General features: G+C 33.1%; 1 protein-coding gene across 2 annotated transcripts; it reads right to left on the bottom strand.

The window, feature by feature from the left end:
* Positions 1-4,949: 4,949 nt before the first annotated feature.
* Positions 4,950-20,479, bottom strand: LOC140452315 (uncharacterized). 2 transcript variants are annotated; one of them, XM_072546493.1, is made up of 6 exons: positions 20,377-20,479; positions 17,882-17,956; positions 16,770-16,877; positions 13,040-13,114; positions 11,520-11,627; positions 4,950-6,465 (listed from the first exon to the last, which is right to left on the bottom strand). In XM_072546493.1, exons 1-6 carry the CDS (start codon positions 20,399-20,401, stop codon positions 6,332-6,334), a joined length of 525 nt encoding a protein of 174 aa, XP_072402594.1. In that variant the 5' UTR covers positions 20,402-20,479; the 3' UTR covers positions 4,950-6,331. The 2 variants fall into 2 exon arrangements, with proteins under 2 accessions (XP_072402594.1, XP_072402593.1); XM_072546492.1 differs by having other exon boundaries at positions 4,950-6,510.
* Between the last annotated feature and the right edge of the window lie 339 nt (positions 20,480-20,818).

Here is a 20,818-nt window from a genome sequence, read left to right on the forward strand (position 1 = left end):
AGAAAAGTTATATTAGTTATAACTTTATTGTTTATAATAAAACTGACATAAAGTTTTTAATTCTGTTACATCATAATATTTCTGACATAGAGATTTATTTTCCCTTGAATTACCTTTCCTTGAATAAAAATTATGTAGTAATTTTGCCGTATAAGCAGTTTTGAATAATATCTTGAATATGTTTTGGATGCAATCAATGAAGATACATATTTTTCTAAAATGGGACAGACAAAACTATCGGAAACTCTAAGAGAATTGAAGGTCTAGTGGGCAAAACATAATAGAAAAGCAAGTCTTATAGATACTGACGAAATTATTTGATGGAGACGGAAAACCTCAGAAATTTTTTTTAAATTACGTAGAGAAGGTAAACCAATTGTTTATTTAGACGGAACTTGGATGAATAAGGATTACACATGGGTAAAATGTGGCATAACACAAACGTTCAATCTTCACGACAGGCTTTTTGGAGTGATTATCTACAGAATGCAAGGTTCGTTCCGGTAAGGGACGACGTCTAATAATGACATATATTGGGAGTGATAACAGGTTTTTACAAGGTGGTTTTTTTAGTTTTTCAGTCTAAAAAAACAACAGCAGACTACCATGAAGATATGGCACCGATGTTTTTAAAAAATATTTTCAGCAGATGATAAGACTATTACCAAAAGGTTAGGTTGTAGTAATAGATAGATTGTTACAAACACGTTCTTTGAATTACCTAATAGACGTTTGTACCCGTGGAAATCGCCAGGAGATAATGAACATCAGATAATGAGAAATCAAATAGATTACATAATGATCAAAGAAATGTATCGGAATAGTATTACTGCAGTCAAAACACAACCTGGAGCCGATATAGCATCTAACCATAATCTCTAAGTAGCACATATGAAAGTTAAAATGAAAAGAATAGAGAAGACAGCAAAAGAAGAAAAAACTGATATACCTAAATGCAATAAGAGATCCAGAAAACATCTAACAAAACAACAAAATGGAAGTCGGAATAGATGGACAACTTACAGAACCTATAGATATATGCTCTTCAATTTGATCATGGATGAAATCATCAAAAGCGTTAACCAAGGAAGAGGATACAGAATGGGAAACGAAGAAATCAAAATACTCTGTTACGCAGACGACGCAATATTGATAGCCCTAATAAAGATAATCTGCAAAGACTGGTCCACAGATTTAACATAAGAGCAAAAGAATTTCATATGATAATCTCCTCTCAGAAAACTAAAACATTAGTAGTCAGCAAAGAACCATATATATTCAAGGATTTTACAGTATTCACTGCCTTCCCTCGCTCAACCGTTTCCATCTCTCTGTTGTCCCATTCTCCATCGTTTAGGCCTCTCTTACTCATGGCGTCGTCTACTTTGTTCCTCCATGATTTTCGGGGTCGTCCTCTTTTCCTCCTTCCTATGGGGCTCCATTCGGTTATTCTCTTTATCCATCTGCTGTCGTTAGTTCTTCTTACATGTCCATACCATTTTAGTTTTTTTGTTCTATATATGTTAATATGTCTGTTTCTATTGATGTTCTTTGCTTTATTTCGTCATTACTTGTTACTCTGCAGCATCTTCGCAGTCATTCCATCTCTGTTGCTACTATCTTGCTGTTATTTTTCTTGTTTATGATCCAATTTTCAGTCCCATATGTCACAATACTTCGCACTAATGTTTTATAAATCTGTGTTTTTGTCTTCATATTTAGGTGTCTATGCCACCATACTGAGTTAAGTTAACGGATTGCTGTTCTTGTTTGTCCTAATCTTTGTGTAATTTCTTCCTCTGTTTTTGGCTTTTTCGTGATTATAAACCCCAAGTATTTGAATTTATCCTTTCCTTTGATTGTTACGTTGTCATCAATCTGTAGATCTTCTATGTCTTCTTCACTTGTAGATAGGTACTCTGTTTTCGCGAGGTTAATATCTAGGCCAGCCTTGGTATATTCTTCTTGTAGTTTCTTCATCATGTAGCTGAGGTCGTTTTGGTCTTGTGCAATCACTACTTGATCGTTTGCAAAGCTATAGGTATTCGTTCTGTACCGGTACTCCCATGCCTTCGAATTTTCTTTTCCATGTAGTCAAGACTTTCTCTAAGTATATTTTGAATAGGGTTGGAGATGTAGAACAACCTTGCAGGAGCCCTTTTGTTGTGGTGAAGTCTCCTATGATTCTTGTTCCCATTTTAATGCACACTTTATTTTCTTTATACAGAGCTTTTGTAGCTTCTATGAGTTTCGTCTGTATTTCTAATTTGTACATTGCCTCCCATAGTTCTGACCTTGGTACAGAGTCATACGCCCTTCTCAGGTCCACAAATGCCAAATGTATATCTCTATTTTTGGCTTTTTTTTAACAGTTGTTCCAGTGTCTATATGTGGTCTATGCATGATCTTCCTGCCTGATCCTCTCCGATTTTGCCTTTTATCGCTTGCTCTATCTTTTCTCGCAGTATCTTCCCATATAATCTTCCTATTGATGATATTACGCTTATTCCTCTGTAAAGAACCAACTAGTTGTAAAATAGAAATTGATGGCATCGATATTGAACAACTAATGGAAATAAAATACCTGGGAATTACACTGTCCAGCAATGGAGACCTGGACAAAGAAGTAACAGATCAAGTGCAAAAAGCAAATAGACTGACAGGATGCCTTAATAACACTATATGGCGAAACAGACACATTAACACTGAGTAGAAGTCAAGAATTTATAAAGCCAGTGTAAGACCAATAATGACATATGTCTCAGAAACAAGACCCGATACAGCTACAACGCAAAGGCTACTGGAAACGACAGAGATGAAAGTAGTGAGAAATTACAGGAAAATTACAGGAAATACGCTGAGATCGAAAGAGAAGTGAAGACATTAGAAGAAGATGTAACGTACCTACAGTGTATAAATGAATGGACACAAAGTAGAAAAAAAGAATGAAATAACCACATAAGCAGAATTGAGGAGACCCGAGTCGTCAAAATAGCAAGAGGTAAGTCACCAATAGGCATAAGAAGTATCTGACGACCGCGCAAAAGATAGAGTGAAAACCTTTCATAGAGGTAACTATAATCCGCCAATGAACAAGCGGAATTGCTTAAAAAGAGGAAGAAGAAGAGAAATATGTCATATCTGAAATGTTATAAATGCAGTAATCTTAATACAGGATTTAGAAGTATTTAAATTTTTAGAAAGAATTAAAATTTCCAATAGACCATTTCTCATGGCCAATTCTCAATGTAAACAAGAAATATTCGAGTAAATCTACGAAAAGAAAAGTTTTTTACAATTTAAACTTCGAAATAATAAACAATGGTTTCACGAAAGCTGGCTTTGATCCATTTTACGCTGTCAATGTCGTTGTTTGCCCTGTGTTTAATTCTATTGCCTTAAAAAATGAAGAGATAAAACCGTAGAATTCCACAAAAACATAGATATTATGATAGGCGTGTCAGTGAAACTACTCATTAACTATAAGTTATTGAAATATATACTTATTGAAAGTAAAACTTATGTGGCAAGCCAATGGATAGCTGAAACACCTATATAGAATAGGCGTGAGGTGAATCCACAACAAACAGGTAATAAAACCAGTCAAGCAAGGTGAGTAAATACAGGAAACACGTTTTATTGGCCGTTAAGTTTTATTGGTCATTAAACCCAGTAAATCGATAGGTAAAGGGAGTAAACATTCAAATATAAATGTTTTGATTGGTACTCATCCATTTTCTCAAGATTAATATCATTTATTCATTATTTTTATTGAAAACAAAGTTTATTACTATGAAGTATATCAATTAAATGAACCAGTAATTAATTTTATTCAGAAATATAGTTAAATTTTACATAAAAGCACAGAATTTAAGATAATTATTATTTATTGAAGTTTAAACAAAAACTGTTTTTTTTTCTACAACATAGAAACAATGTGTGAAACATTTTTAGTGATTTGTTGTACTCTTCACAATTTTGTATCATTCAATTCCTCGGTTCTTGCAAACAATGAACTGATATTGATTATATAATTTTTACTGCTTTATTAATTCGTTTCTCCAGGATGTTTTTCGTCGATTTCTCTTTCTTTGACTTATGTAGCTCGGATCTTTTATTTTTTGAACGGACTTCTGTCATTGGATCTCTAATATGTCAATACATTGTCAGTAATCGCGGAAATGTCAGTCTACAAACCGCCAGGAGAAGCATTTAACACAAGCATAATTTCAACAACAGTAAAACGAACAGTAATGATCGTTTTCTGGAGGAATCGATAGGTATAGGTAAGCCAATAACTTAATTTAAAAAACCCAACATAAACCCATATAAATATAGGTTTACGGAACAATAAGGACAACTAAAATTGCCTTTCGTATAAGATTCTACTTCGCAAGGGCAAGGTAGTCAATAATATGAGCCCTCCTGGAAGCTATGACTCCTTTGTAGAGATCGTTAGAGAATATCAAGCGGTGAGATACCCAGAGGTTGCAGACAATATTTAATACCAGGCGTTTCTGAGGAATAAAAACTAATTTGGTTATCTAAGAAACACTATGATGTGATGGAAATCTATACAACGAAGAAACAATGGTGGATGGAACAGCACTATAGGAAATATTCAACAAAACAAGGCAAATAAATTGAAAGGTGTTTTTTGCCTATATTGGCATTAAAGTAACCTAGAGTTCTAACAGCATCGCGTTTTTACATTAGGTATATCGCATATTTTCTGGAGATCTTCGTAGAATCTTTTTACTTGGATGTTTTTAATCGCGTTAACCATCAAAATCTGGTTAATTCCTTTACTAATGTAATCATTTCCTCAAATTTTCGTTCCATTATATTTAATTTACTTTCTTGTTCTTTATTTAGTATCCAGATAAGCATTGTACACACTATCATATTAATTTATACATTTTAGGAGAAATAAAGGCAAAGTTGTTTTTGAATGCTTTATTAAAATCTACAAAAAACACAAAAAGTATGAGCTCACAAAGAAGAACCCTTACAAACAACTAACTATAATTTATAAAAACCCAACACCATAAACTAAAGAGATTCTTAGGTGTAGAAATCACAATTTGTGTTAAAGTTCCTACACCACAGAATCTTAATTACATAAGTAAAAAAGCAGAAATGTCAGGCATGTTTAAAAATACGAGGTGAATATTCGTATTCGTAAAAAACTACCGTTGTAGTGCTACCATAGTACCGAGCAGATACACTTTCGTCCGGAATATCGTAATGAGTTCAGTTTTACCTTAAATTTTTACCTGAAGAAATAACACTTTCGTCCAAGTCAAATATTTTTGCATATACACTTTCGTCCAGGGTCGAACACTTACATAAATGTCTGAGATTTGTCTCACAAGATATAATAGTTAATTTTGAACTCTTATCATTTACCAATAAAAAGTTTTCATTTCTAGACGTGATGATAGGGTCCTCTAATTTTTCCAATGATTCCAGTACTTCTTCTAACGCTTTTGGTAAAACTGGGAGTAATTTTCTTCTAACATTATAAATACTTCGATTCACTGATTTCAAATTCATATTAGTTAAATTGGTATTTTCTTCTTCACTTAAAACGCGATGTAAAATTTTCCTGGGTTGAGTACTTATATCTTCTGCAGCTTTACGCTTAGCTGCTACTCTTACAAACTGTTGTTGAATGCAGTTGGCCTCCAGACTTTCATGAGAATAATTTAAGTTTTGTCTAGAAATTACTACATCATCTCCAATTGTGTAGACGGCAGCGTTACAACCTTTGGTACGACATCTCCAACGTGATTCCCCACTTTTTAACTTTTAGGCAAAATTGAATTTATAGTTATTCACGAATAAAAGAGAAGCACCTGTTTTCGTTGCATTTTTTTTTTCACCACCATACGTTTGTCGAAATTCTCCATAACGTTTCAAGAATAAATGATTTTCATAACACAATTCAAGACTATAGCAATATAAACACTTTAATAATATTTTCACAAATGAATAAACTTGAAGATTCGTACATATTTATATATTTAATATTAATTGCTTCTCCGAAAAGCATTGCGAAAATTCACCTGACCCTTTGGACGAACTTGTATACCTCAATTTTAGGGGCTTGGACGAAAATGTATACCTTTTTTTTATGGTAGGTACTCTTTATTTTCGACGAAAGTGTAAACGCCGCATAGTACCATACCGATGACAACTTATTTCCATTGTATATTTCTTAAAAATACCTGATCTCTTTAAGCTTATTGCTAATGTACTATTTTATTAATATGTATATGTATACTAATTTTACCAAACCGTTAAATTATTAAAGGTCATCATGAATAATTTAAAAAGCGGGGTCGTCTTCTAGTTTAACTCTAATGGTGTCTGCAAATGGTTCGTACACTTCTTCGTCTTTTTCCTTTCTTGTTACAAGATTAAAGTACTCTGTTGAGAGCCGTAGAACAATCATCATCGCCACTAAAAGTAGTACAAAATAAATACAACGAAATAGTTCAAATTCGCCTGAAAAAAAAAAGTTTTAATTAATAAACGAATGATATATTAGACATAAGATGTTATTTGTTTAACTAGGTAACATTATTATTTTACATTTAAACTAAATAGTCTCCATATCATAATGGACCAGAGAGGATCTGTGAAAAAACGACTAAATTTGGATGTGAGAGGTGGAGTTATCCTCCCTCTCAAATAGGTAGGAAATAAGTGAAGAACGGCCCCCAGTAAAAGGTGAAGAACAAAAAAAAATGGTTTAATTTTTATAGAAATAAAATTATTAATAATAAACAATAATTAACATTTCAAATATTATAAATTTTTTTAAATTTTGATTATATTTATAACAGTGAAAATATTTATAATACGTATAGGTGCTTTTCGAGATTTATAATTAACAAATATATCTATAATTTTCGAAAAATCACATCATCTTACCAAATCATCCTCAATGCGCAAAGTTGATTAGCCAGTTAACCGATCCTACTTCATTGTAGATCTCATAGCATTTTTTATACAACTAAAGATCGTTAGGTAAAACTCGTGCAATATATCAATTTTTTTCTTAATATTATCGTCAACTTCATCTCAATAGTATGAAGACAAGGCAAACTGTTAACAATTCCCGCCAGGTTTAAATTTTGTTTTCCATTATTTCAAAAGTAAATTATCTGCTCCTGCAATATGTTTCATACTATTTTCCCGTTGCCTCCATCTCAAATAGCAACTTTTGTGGTTTGCACTACTTTTGTGCTCTGGAATTCTACTATATATGTTTCTAGAACCAATTTTTGTCCCCAACCAACAGCTGTAGACGTTGTAGATCTTTGTGAAAGAGCGATTGTCGACACGGAAAACAAAAAAGAGATATTTTGCTCCATACTAGCCAGGCACGAACTACATACTAATTATTTTGTATTTTACACCTCAAAACATATGTTAGAAATTAATTTCCATACATATCATTTGGGGACCAAACAACTATTAAAACTAATCCAAAAAATAATAGAACAACACAGAATTCCTCAAGAATGGAGATCAAGCATCCTAATATCTCTCTTCAAAACGAGACAACCTATACAACACTAAAATTATTAACCAAAGCGATAAAAAATAAACTGAATGAAATTATAACACTAGCAGAAGAACAATAAGGTTTTAGGTATAGAAGATCATGCACTGACGCTATATTTATAATGAGGCATCATCATCATCATCAGTGGCATTACAGCTCGTTATGAGCCAAAGCCTTCTTCAGAACAATCTTCCATTCGCCCCTGTTTCTGGCAACTCTTCTCCATGCTTTTACTCCAATGGATTTTAGATCATCCTCTATGTTATCTTGATACCTAAGTTTTGGTCTTCCTCTGGCTCGTCTTCCCACTGGTCCTCTTCGGTCGAAAATTTTTCTGATCGTTGCATCTTCATCTCGCCTAATTACATGTCCTATCCATCGAAGGCGTGCTAATTTAATACATTTTACAACGTCAGGTTCCCCAAAACTTCTGTATAACTCAAAATTGTAGCGCCTACGCCACAAACCCTGTTCTTGGATTCCTCCATATATTTTCCTTAGAATTTTGTCTCGAAACGTTTAAGCAATTCTTGGTCATTCTGTGTAAGTGACCACGTTTTGGAGCCATATGTTTCCTCAAGCCATAATAGCACTTATTGGCAAGCACTATTCTTCTTTTAATTTCTTCGCTGACATTGTTGTCTTTGGTCAGCAGCGAGCCCAGGTAGACGAAGGTGTCCACACTTTCCAGTTCCAGATCATCAATTAATAGTCTAGGTATCTGGTTGCCTGATCTAGTACAATACATATACTTGGTTTTCTGTGCGTTTATTTTAAAACCCATTCTAAGTGCAGACGCCCTTAGTGATCGAAATGCTTCGATCAGAGATTCTGTGGACCTAGCAATAATGTCTATGTCATCTGCATATCCGACCACTTGTACAGATTTATTAAAGATGGTGCCATTCGTATTAATATGGCATTCTCGAATTACTTTTTCTAGTGCAAGGTTAGATAAGAGACACGACAGTCCGTCTCCCTGTCTCAGTCCATTTTTACAATGGAAGGGTCTGGAAAAGTCGTTTTGGATTCTGGCTATACTCTCTACGCCTGTGAGTGTAAGTTCCGTTAGTTGAACAAAATGAAGCGGCATTTGAAATTCCACCATAGCCTGTAGAAGTTTTTGTCTGTTGACTGAGTCGTATGCGGCTTTGACATCCACGAATATGTGGTGGGTGTCGACTCCGAACTCAAGCGTTTTCTCAAGAATCTGCCTGACTGTGAAGATTTGATCCGTTGTTGATTTATTGGGTCGGAATCCGCACTGGTAGCACTTATAATGAGGCAAGTGCAAGAGAAATTATTAAAATACAACAAAACGCCGTATCTATGTTTTGTGGACCTTAAGAAGGCAATTGACCGGGTCAAATTAAAGGACCTTTTCCACTTATTATACACAAGAGAGATACCTCTTGTAATAATAAAAACGATCGAAAATATCTACCAAAACAGCACAATAAAAGTAAAAGTGGAAGAAGAACTAACGACCCTATTGAAGCTGGCAATGGGATAAGACAGGGAGATACCCTGAGTCCTCTATTGTTCAACCTGATTATGGATGAAATAATAAAAAAAATAAGAACTAAAAAAGGATAGCGAATGGGAGAAACACATCTTGAAATAATCTGCTATGCAGACGCCGCAAAACTAATCTCTCAAAGTAAAGACGATTTACAACGTATGCTGCACCAATTTAATATAATCGCCAGAAAATTTAACGTGTTAATTTCCCCAAAAAAGACAAAATGCATGATTACAACAGCAAATTTTTTAAGATGTAAATTGGAGCTGGAAGGTCAGATAATAGAAAAAGACGATGCTGTCTATTCAACTTGAAAACAATGCAAGGTCGTTAGGGGTTTTTTGACCGAGTAATTTGGTGTGGGAGGCCAAGACAAAACCAAGAAATGGTTTTGTTTAGAAGAAGAAAGAAAGCGCAGTGAGTCACAAGGAAATTTTGACTAGAGAAAGAGAGGAGATGGTAAAATATGTTTGTTTTGAGTGATTTGATTGGTTCGAGAGATAGATTTTGAGAAGGAAAAGGAAAGGGAAAGGGTTTTTTGGAGAATGAAATAAAGAAGGGAGTCTAAGATAGAACTACAAGAGAAGTTGTTCCTGTGAAAGTAGTGAATCGTGAAAGAAAGTTTGTGAATTTGTTTGTGGCAGCATAAAGAACTTAAAGTTTAGTTTTGTTTTATTGAAAACAAAAGATATACCTAGAGATTCGGAGCGAATTTTTGTTTTGGATGTTTGATTGAATAGAGACAGTTTTTTTATAAATTTATAGGACCGGACAAAATATTAGGATGATATGATCTACTTTTATTTATATTGATATGTTATAATCTTGTTTTTTATGTAAATCTAATTTTATACAGCTGATATATTTGATTTTCTATATTGATAAAACGTACATATGGTATTGTTTTGTATTTTTTTTATTTCTTTTTGTCTTCATATTTGCAAATACAATATAATTGATACTGAGCCACGGAAGTAAGTTCTGAGATAAAAAAAAGTTATAAGTAAGTCAATCAATTTAGAAATTGTATTTAAAAATTAATTTTTCCTTACCATAGCAAAATAATAGATAATAGAAAAAGACGATGCTGTCTATTCAACTTGAAAACAATGAAAGGTCGTTAGGTTTTTTGACCAAGTAATTTGGTCTGGGAGGCCAAGACAAAACCAAGGAATGGTTTTGTTTAGTAAAAGAAAGCGCAGTGAGCCATAAGGAAATTTTGACTAGAGAAAGAGAGGAGATGGTAAAATATGTTTGTTTTGAGTGATTTGATTGGTTCGAGAGATAGATTTTGAGAAGGAAAAGGAAAGGGAAAGGGTTTTTGGAGAATAAAAAAAAGAAGGGAGTCTAAGATAGAACTACAAAAGAAGTTGTTCCTGTGATAAGAAAAAATGTGTTTTTACGTTAAGAGATAAATATTAGGTTAAAGAAAATAACAATTTAATTGAAATATGTTTAAAATCAATAGTTTCGTCTAGTGACTACAAAATTATGTTATGTACCTACATTGTAAAATGTGATTAACGAATAAAATTATTCCTCGGTATGATAACCATGACATTGAAAATATTGAGGAGTATAATCAGGCCATAAAAAAATAATTCGTATGATATCAAATCAGCAGTTATATTTTTCATACTTTTGACCTCGTGTATGATATTTTAAATACCTTTTTTATGATTCATCCATTTTAACACACTGTACGAAATTTTTGTGTGTAAATTATTAAAGGTCACGACAGAATTTTATTCTCGAATAAATAACAATTTTAATTCAAACACGTTATATTTGGCATTTAGATCATTCCCTCGGATATCGCTATATAAAAAGGAGTTTTAATAAAAATTGTGATTTATTTGGTGATTTTCTTGATAACTGCTTCTGGATTTCTCCTTTCTAGAAGTCCCATCCACTTAAATCGCTGTGACTTGATGAATCTGACGATGTCTTCTCCTTTTAAAAGTTTTCTTACTTTCTAGTTCATCAGTTTTCTACATTCATTATTTGCTGAGTTTAGTGGGCCTGCTATTCTCCGAATGATTTTTCTCTCGTAAGATTCTCGATCTTTTTGTGTCAGGTAGGTACATTACTTCAGCACATTATCCACATCTCCGAGAGTGTGGTATCAGGAGACATCAGCTAATCTGTTGCCGTAGACAAAGTTATTTGTTTAGGAAGGAAGTAAAGGATATAATTGTTAGAAGTTGAGAGAAAGAGACTTATGGGAAACCGAGGAGGAGATAAAAGGACTGTGTTGCAGAAGACACGACAGAGAAAGGTGTAAATGAAGAAGACACAATGGACATAAATGAGTGGCAAAGAAGAGTAAGGAAGAGCGACCCCTGAAAACGGAAAAGTTAAGGAAGAAGAATATTAGGATGTTTAAGTATTAAAATATGTAGCAAATAATCAAATACTTACTGTCAATTTTAATGTCGTCGTCCCCGGGAATAGCTTTGGCTTTCATAACACCATCGGTCGCATTTTCAAAAATTATTTCTCCTAAGGGATTACCCATCTCAGTGTTATCTAAAAAAAATATTACTTTAAAAGTACCTATCGGTACAGAAGAAATATATTTGTTATTTTCATATCTGACGTGATCTACTAGATCTCCTTATTTAACCCTATCTCATTTATTCGCAAGAATCAAAAACTTTATTATTGTTTATTCAACGAAAATATACATAAATATCTTAATATTTGATGGTATTTGATGGTACACGTAAACTCATCATCAATTAGCATAAATCCACTCAAAGGTGGTACAAACTCATAACCGCAATAAAACCAGGGATTTAAAAATAGACCCGGAGAGATTTGCAAACTGTTCATTGGCCTACCTGCACCCTGTGATAGATAAAATGATTGCAAACCGCCAAAGTTTCATAATTTAGCAGAATAATCCAAGTCAACAAGAAGTGTAACAGGTAACAGAGAATCTTCTGAATTAGAAATCAGCGCCTTGGGGCAAAAATGCTGGTGATCAGTTTACTGGACTCCAAAGGTTGCCGGTGATCAGTTTGCTATATCTCGGACGGTCTAATAATTTTATGGGGGACTATAAAGTGATGATTTCGTACACGTCCGTATTTGTAGGGTTCTTCTAGAAGAGAGTTAAAAAACTGAAGAGAGTAACTTGAAGTAAAATAAAATGAGAGCAAGATAATGAAAATCTATATTAATAAAAATGAATCAGCGAAATTTTTGTACGGACATAATTATCATTTTAAATCAATATATAAGTACCTAATAGATGGCGTCATTTTATGAGTAACAAAGGAAACTATGATTTACAAAATAAATGTCAGTATTGTTGATTGACATAACTACATAGCTGTAAGTATTTGGTATTATGGCTCCAAATAATAACGATGAAGTTCCGACATATCAAATTTGAAGATATGTCAATGAGACGGTTTGGAGAATCTCTTCATTTTCCAGACACAAACGGCATCCCACTGTAGTCAATTTAGCTGTTCAATTGGTAAATGCACTTCGATTCTATTTTACGAAAGAAAGCTCAACGCAAAGAGCTGAACGATCATTAACGATAACATTGAAATGTTACCTTTTCTTAAAGAGAGACTTCAGATATCAGACATCAGATATTACGGAGAAACGATTACTTAATACAAATTAGACCAAACAAAACAAACACTTCTTAATCTTTGTTTATTTCATTGCCTGCTAACTAAAGTGCTCCAATAGGGAGACTTTGAGATGTTTACAAAAATCATTTCTCCGAATAAATAATTGCTAGTCACAAAAAATGTCAACTTTATATAGTGTCAAACAAAAGTATTAATTTATAAGCGTTTTACATTTATTATATTAAATTTCTACTTTTTAACGCTCACTGTATATATATATATATATATATATATATATATATATATATATATAAAAGAAGTAATATAAAAATAAAATGAACTACTTACTGAACAGATCCTTAGGGTCGTTCAAGGCTTGATCTTTTTTGATAGTTAGGGCGACACCGCTACTTAGAAGAATGGCTGTAAATCAAAATATTTGCTAAATTTGAGATAACATAATCTGAAAGAGTACAGTAACAGAAATTTACTGACTCAAAAGGAAAACTGATACAAATGGCGAAAAAGTTTATGTCCCCAGAGAAATGATGCTACTTACTTTTGAAGGAAATATATTACCCAGACATGTATACATAAATACCGTAGCGTAGCTTTAAATGTTTAGAACATTGACACATATTGAATAATTGTAACAGTACGAAAACTAGAATATCAACTGTGGCCAGGAAAAAAAGGATGCACATAACTGTCGTGATCCTCAACACAGTTCTTGCATTCACTGTAAAAATTTTGAGCACAAACCATCTCCAAACAGTGTCCACAATTCAAAGAACAGAACGACATTAAAAGATACATGGCAGAAAAAAATTTAACTTTTCTTGAAGCTAAAGCAAGCCTCAATAACTCATACTTCGTACAAAAAATAGATTTGAATTATTAGATACACTAAATAATGAAAACTTTCCACCTCTAGTAAAACACAAACAAACCAGAGCTACATTTAAACCATCCACATCTAATATTCAACAACAATCACAGAAAGCAGCTTTAAGTCAACCTGAAGCGTCTACAAAATTTAAAAAAAGGAAAGCTCAATCTCCTTTACTTGAACCCATGTTTCCCTTTGAATTTGGACCAAAAAGTTCTTCCTCCGAATATTCCTTAGCCAGCCATACCCGCAATTTAGATGTGATCAATCTGGCAAGAGAGAATAACATAGTTATAATTTCATTACCTCCACATTCAACACACAAACTGCAATCGCTAGACAAAACATTCATGAAAACGCTGAAAGCATACTATAGCGAAGCAAACTTTTACCAAAACTTTTTGGTAAAGCATACCTTAAAAGCCAAACTGGAGAAATTGCTGTAAATGGATTCCGCGCCACTTGAATTTATCCATTGAATAAGACTGTGTTCTCAGACGCAGGTTTTATTGCAGCAGAAATTGAGAGTAACACCCACAGCCATGTAGAACCGCAAGCTATTGAACCTGCTATCCTACTAAAAACACCAGAAGCCAGCAACATCGGTGAACCAGGTCCTTCTGGTTTGCAGAAGTTTGTAAGTCCACAAGCTATTGAACCTGATATCACACCCGAAGCCAGCAACATTAGTGAACCAGGTCCTTCTGGTTTGCAGAAGTTTGTAAGTCCGCAAGCTATTGAACCTGCTATCCTACCAAAAACACCAGAAGCAAGTAACATCGGTGAACTAGGTCCTTCTGGTTTACAGAAGTTTGTAAGTCAACGGTAATGACTTCTTCACCTTACAAGTAAGCATTAGACAGTAAAACAGCAAAAACAAATTAAATATACAAGCAGTAAAACGACACATTACGGCTGAATCCACAAGGGAGGTGACTAAGAAAAAAATTAAAAACAAGTCAGAGAGGCGGCATAAAAAAAAATCGAAAGTTCTTCTGACAACGATAGTGAGCAGGAATTTCAACCAGCTGATGAAGATATGTATTTGGAAGAGATTCCTGGTGTAACGGATCCAGAAAATGCGGATGTAAATTGTATTTTCTGCGACGGAAAATTTTGTGAGGATTATCGAGGTGAAAAATGGATTCAGTGCCTTATGTGCAACTTGTGGGTATATATAGATTGTTCTGGTGCAGAGAGAGACGAATATGTGTGTAAATATTGTACATAAAAAATTATAAAATAAAAATAAAAATATTTTTACTAGTAACCCATATTTATATCACCTTTCCATTTCTTACTTAAATGACACCGTGAGTGTTTTTATGACATTACAGAAAAAATATCTTACTAGGCAGAAAAACGGACTAGCACAAAAGAGAAAAACAATTCTACATGCCAATTATGCAATTTGAACTTTTTCGATCAAAAAATAGTCAAGATATCAGCAATAAACAAAATGGTAGCCCATATTTGTACCTTCTCTAATAGTGTTTCTAAATAATGGCTATTAAAATAAAAAATAAAATAGGGATTCTACAATGGAATGACAATCTGCTGTAGCTAATAAATTAAGTTTATGTAAATGTTTAGATGAATATATAGTTGATATTGTTTTAATTTCAGAGACATGGTTTAAACCGGATAAACAATTTAAATTCAAAGGTTATCAAATTATTCGTAAAGACAGACATGACGATTCCGCAGGAGTAGCAATTCTTGTCAGAAATGTGCGTCACGTAAAAGAAATTTCAACTACATCAAATTTTAACAAAATTTTGATGTGCGGAACACAAATATTAAACAACAATGGGCTAGTTTTAATATGCTTCTCACTAAAGATGTAAGTGTTGTAATTTTACCTCAAATATTAAGCTTTCAGTGGTAAGCAAAAAATCAATAAAATAGCATTTTTTACACTAAATTGTTAATACATAAAGTAGACATTGATAATTCAATTTTGTAATGAACGACAAAAATAATAAGTACCTACTCAAAGAAGTAAATAAAGAGGCTTAAGCCAAGAAACTATTATAATAATTAATAAGCATGGAAAGCTGGATGATTGCAGGATCTATTAGGTAATAAGTAGAAAAAGATAAAAGGTAGTACTTTTCAACATCAAAGAAATAGAACTACATAAAGAAATAGAATCGACTACATAAAAAAGGGCGTTGACCAACAAATACTACTTATTATAAGTTTTTAGAGCAATACCAACGGTTTCCGTCAAAAACAATTATTAAAATCAATAAAATAAAATTTTTATTATACTAGAACAATTAAAAATTATTATACCTATGTATTAAAAATCAGTAGGTACTCACCAATGATTAACTTAAGATCCGCCATTACTACTGATTTTAAGAAAAAGAAGAACAACATTTTGCCACCTACCTACTCGACAATATGAAATAAGTTGGAAAGGTTATCTATAGTTCTCTTTCCCCTAACCAACTAGATTGTAGGTATTTCATTGGTCAAACTACTAGAACCACTACATTGAAAAAAATAATCGATATCCTTTCAATTGTCATTTCCTCGTAACAAAAGAAAAATTATCATCAACTAAAGAGCAAAGTTCAATACAGAGTCGTACTAGGAATATCAGTCGTTCTAGATTGTTAATATCTAAAATTTATTTATAAATTTAATCCTCAATATAGTTTTGAAACTAGTTTTTGGTGAAGTTTCTATGTTATTTACTATATTGAATGGAGAAGATTTCAGTAAGGATCTTCAGTACACCTAACACCTAACGCCTAGCGAAAAGATATGTTTGATCAAATAACTATACTCGATCTGGAAATGCGTGATAGCAGTTTCTTTGGCAGAAGATTAAGACAGTCTTTTATAACAAAGCAGAAAAATTATAACTATCGATACCTCCTTGTATCTGGTTTTTATAAGAATTGATAAAAATACTATCACCGCCCCGAAAAACATCGAATATGATGCAACATAAAATGCAAATGAGCAAGAGGGAAAGAGCGAAAATCGAGGAGAAGATAAAAGGACTGCGTGGCAGAAGACTTGACAGAAAAAGGTGTAAATGAAGAAGAAACAATGGACATAAATGAGTGGCAAAGAAGAGTAAGAAAAAGCGACTACTGAAAAGGGAAAAGCTAAGGAAGAAGAATATTAGGATGTTTAAGTATTAAAATATGTAGCAAATAATCAAATACTTACTGTCAATTTCAACGTCGTCGTCCTCGGGAATAGCTTTGGCTTTCATAACACCGTCGGTCGCATTTTCGAAAATTATTTCTCCTAAGGCATTAACCATCTCAGTGTTATCTAAAAAAATATTACTTTAAAAGTACCTATCGGTAGAGGTAGACCACCTACACGTTGGGCTGACGATATCAGGCGTATCATAAAAAATTAGCAACAAAGAGCACAAAATCGCAAAAAATCGAGGAGTTTAAGGGAGGCCTATGTCCAGCAGTGAACGTGATAAATGAAGGCTGAATGATGATGATCGGTACAGAAGAAATTGATACCGATTCGAGCACGGGTAGTTTAACGAATTTGTCCTAGGCCATATATTTGGCAATTTAAATCAACAAAGCGATAGCAGCTTTTGCTAGAAGATTTATTCTTTTACACATTTCGCATAGTCCAGAGGACAGAAAACCATATTATTATATCGTTTTCGTCCATGGCCGCCAAAGCAGGTGGAGCCTCTGCATGCTAACCACTGCTGTGGTGAAATTTTGGGAGACATTCGTTGGACTTTCCGATTTTGAATTTGTATCAGCCCAAGTTTCTGATGAGGCTGAGATAGGCCGAAATGAGTCATAACACTTTATTGATACCGATTCGAGCACGGGAAGTTTAACGAATTTGTCCTCCTAGGCCATATATTTGGCGATTTAACAGAATAAAATTTGCTGCCGCGTTCGAAACCAAAACGCAATTCTTAAACCGTTAAACTTATCAGATATTACGGAGAAACGATTACAAAACAAAACAAACACCCTTAACCTTTGTTTATTTGATTGGCGGAGAACTAAAGTGCTCCAATAGGGAGACTTTGAGATGATTACAGAAATCATTCCTTCGAATCAATAATTGCTAGTCGCAAAAAATCTCAACTTCATATAGAGTCGGACAAAAGTATTAAAATAAAATTAATTCAAGGAGGTTTTGAAATACTCGAACTAAGACAGTTGCAATGTAAATTTTTACTGTCCAATTTAAAAGCGTTTTCCATTTATTATATGAAATTTCTAGTTTTTAACGCTCACTATATAAATATATATAAAAGAAGTAATATAAAAATAAAATGAACTACTTACAGAACAGATCCTTAGGGTCGTTCACGGCTTGATCTTTTTTGATAGTTAGGGCGCCAGCGCTGCTTAGAAGAATGGCTGTAAATTAAAATATGTGCTTTTAAACTTTAAAAAATTAAAATGTTTCACATCTCGAATAGAAAGTGAAGAAGCCATTATAAAATTCAAAATATTTTTGGCTGAAGAACGTAAATAAATACACAACATATGACATTACATAGTCGTAATAAGGAAAGAAAATTTTTACGGAAAGCGTGCTACGAAAAGCGACGGCAAAATGGCGGAAACAAATCAAGTTGTAAATATCAAACCATTTGATGGAAATAATTTCTTCAACTGGCTATTTAGAGTAAAATTGTTACTAGAACAAGCTAATGTCTTAGTTATACTTTCTCAAGATGAATCTGCATCTATCGCAGATGATGCCTATCGATTAATTTATAAGAAAAACGATGTGAAAACATTGGAATCTAATTGTGTAATATTTACGTACCAAAAGAAGGGAATTTCGACACAGGTTCAACTGCAGTTAAAACTAAGGTTATTTAAATATAGGTACAACAGGATCTTTTAATATGCTTTTAACAGAATTCAGTCAAACTGTTTGGTAACTTGAAAAGTGCATAAGATCAAGTACAAGATAGTGGAGTTGTATCACAGTTACTCTCTGCAATGCCCTCTCTCCCTGCTTTGACTGCATATGAAAAGCCTTTAGTTATAAGTTATATAAGTTACGAGGAATGCCGAAAGGTTTTTAGATAATATTCAGAAAATAATGTATAACATAAATGTGACCAGTTAACAATCTGCCTGTCGCTTTAGCTTCATCCAAATACTTGAGTTTTTAAACCCGTACTATAAACATATATTTTATGTGTTTTTTGTGGAGTCTAATGTGCTGCCTTTTAGATGTTTTTTTTTGTCTTTCCAACAACTTTTTAAGTTTTTTAACTTTTAATTGAAAATTTTGTATTTGTTCAAAAAAGGGGTTCCCTCTTTACTAGTGGTACTTTATAAACTTCATGATAGCTCTGAGGATAACTTTGTATGTCCCTCCTCCTAAGTGCCTTCTCTGTTGAGGTTGGCGATCAATATGGCAAATTTCTCTCTGTTCTGGGCTTGATGAAATAATTCATTTCCTTTTGTGGGGGTCCAATCTCTGATGTATGTAAATACCATAAAAGACATGATAGTTTTAACAGACACACACACACACAAAATTAAAAGCTATTTAAATTTAAATTAAAAATACCTAGACATCAAATTATCTAGCTACGGAAAGCTCGAAGCCGGAAGTGGAAGATCAGGTGAATAGAGCAAACAGAGCCGAAGACTGCCTAAATGAAACAATATGGAGAAATAAAAATATCGGGAAAGAAACGAAAGGCAGAATTTACAAAACAGTCATCAGACCAATAGTGACATACGCGGCAGAAACAAGACCTGACACAGAGAGGACAAAAAGGATGTTAGAAACAGCAGAGATGAAAACACTTGGAAAAATTGATGGTAAGACACTATGGACAGAGCTAGAAGTATAGATATACGACGTAGATGCAAGGTGGAGAACATCAAAAACTGGGTAAAAAATAGAAGAGTAGAATGGAACGATCATATAAACCGAATGACAACAAATAGAGTAGTAAAGACGGCAAGAGACGGTTCCCCAATAGGAAGACGATCAGTAGAAAGACCACGAAAATGATGGAACGACAACTTACTGGAGGCACATTGAAAAACAGACAGAGTCATGTCTATATAAAAAGAAGAGGAAGAAGAAGAAGACAAAAATTAAAGAATTAACTCACAACAATAGAAACCAAAAACCGGGAATTCTGAAAGATTCAAATGGGAAACTAGTGTTAAATAAATGAAAAATTGGAGATGGACGATTCTTGTTCGAACATTCTTAGCTTACGGAAGTAAATTAATAGATACTTAAATAGCAATTAGCAGAAACTGTTTTGTTTTTTTTTCTTTGATAGACAAATTAGACGATTAACAATATAACCAATATCTGGTGAGTAGTGATTGTTTAGTGTGTATGTAATGTAGTGATAATGGAAAAGTATGAGTGAAAACACTCTCCCCGACAAAGGGGGGACCCAAGATATGGCAATAAAACTAATCAATAAGAAAAACCAATCAAACTGATCAATCTACAGAAAAGTCATCTACCTACTCAAAAAAAAAGAAGAAGACAAAAAAAGAGGCTTAAGTCAAGAAACTATTATAATAATAAGCAAGGAAAGCTGGATAATTGTAGGATTTATTAATAATAAATAGAAAAAGAAAAAAGGTAGTACCTTTCAACATCAAAGAAATAAAACAATCGACTACATAAAAAAGGGCGTTGACCAACAAATACTATTATAAGTTTTTAGAGCACTACCAGCGGTTTCCATCAAAAACAATTATTAAAATTAATAAAAAAATATTTTTATTATACTAGAACAATTAAAAATTATTATATGTATTAAAAATCAGTAGGTACTCACCAATGATTAACTTAAGGTCCACCATTATTACTGATTGTAAGAAAAAGAAGAGCCACAGTTTGCCACGTACCTACTCGATAATATGAAATATGTTGGAAAGGCTTATACGGGCTACCTGTAGTTCCCCCCCCCCCTTTATAACTAGATTCATGGTATTTGATTGGTCAAATTACTCGAACCACTACGATAATCGATATTTTTTAATTGTCATTTTCCTCAGTAACAAAAGAAAAATTATCATCAACTAAAGAGCAAAATTCAATACAGAGTCGTACTAGGAATATCAGTCGTTCTAGATTGTTATATATAAAATTTATCTATAAATATAATTCTCAATATAGTTTTGAAACTATTTTTTGTTTAAGTTTCTATGTTATCTACTATATTTAATGGGAATTAACCGTAATTTTAATTTGAAATAGAAGATTTCAGTATGGATGTT

Source organism: Diabrotica undecimpunctata, chromosome 10, assembly GCF_040954645.1.
Source record: "Diabrotica undecimpunctata isolate CICGRU chromosome 10, icDiaUnde3, whole genome shotgun sequence".
NCBI lineage: Eukaryota > Metazoa > Arthropoda > Insecta > Coleoptera > Chrysomelidae > Diabrotica > Diabrotica undecimpunctata.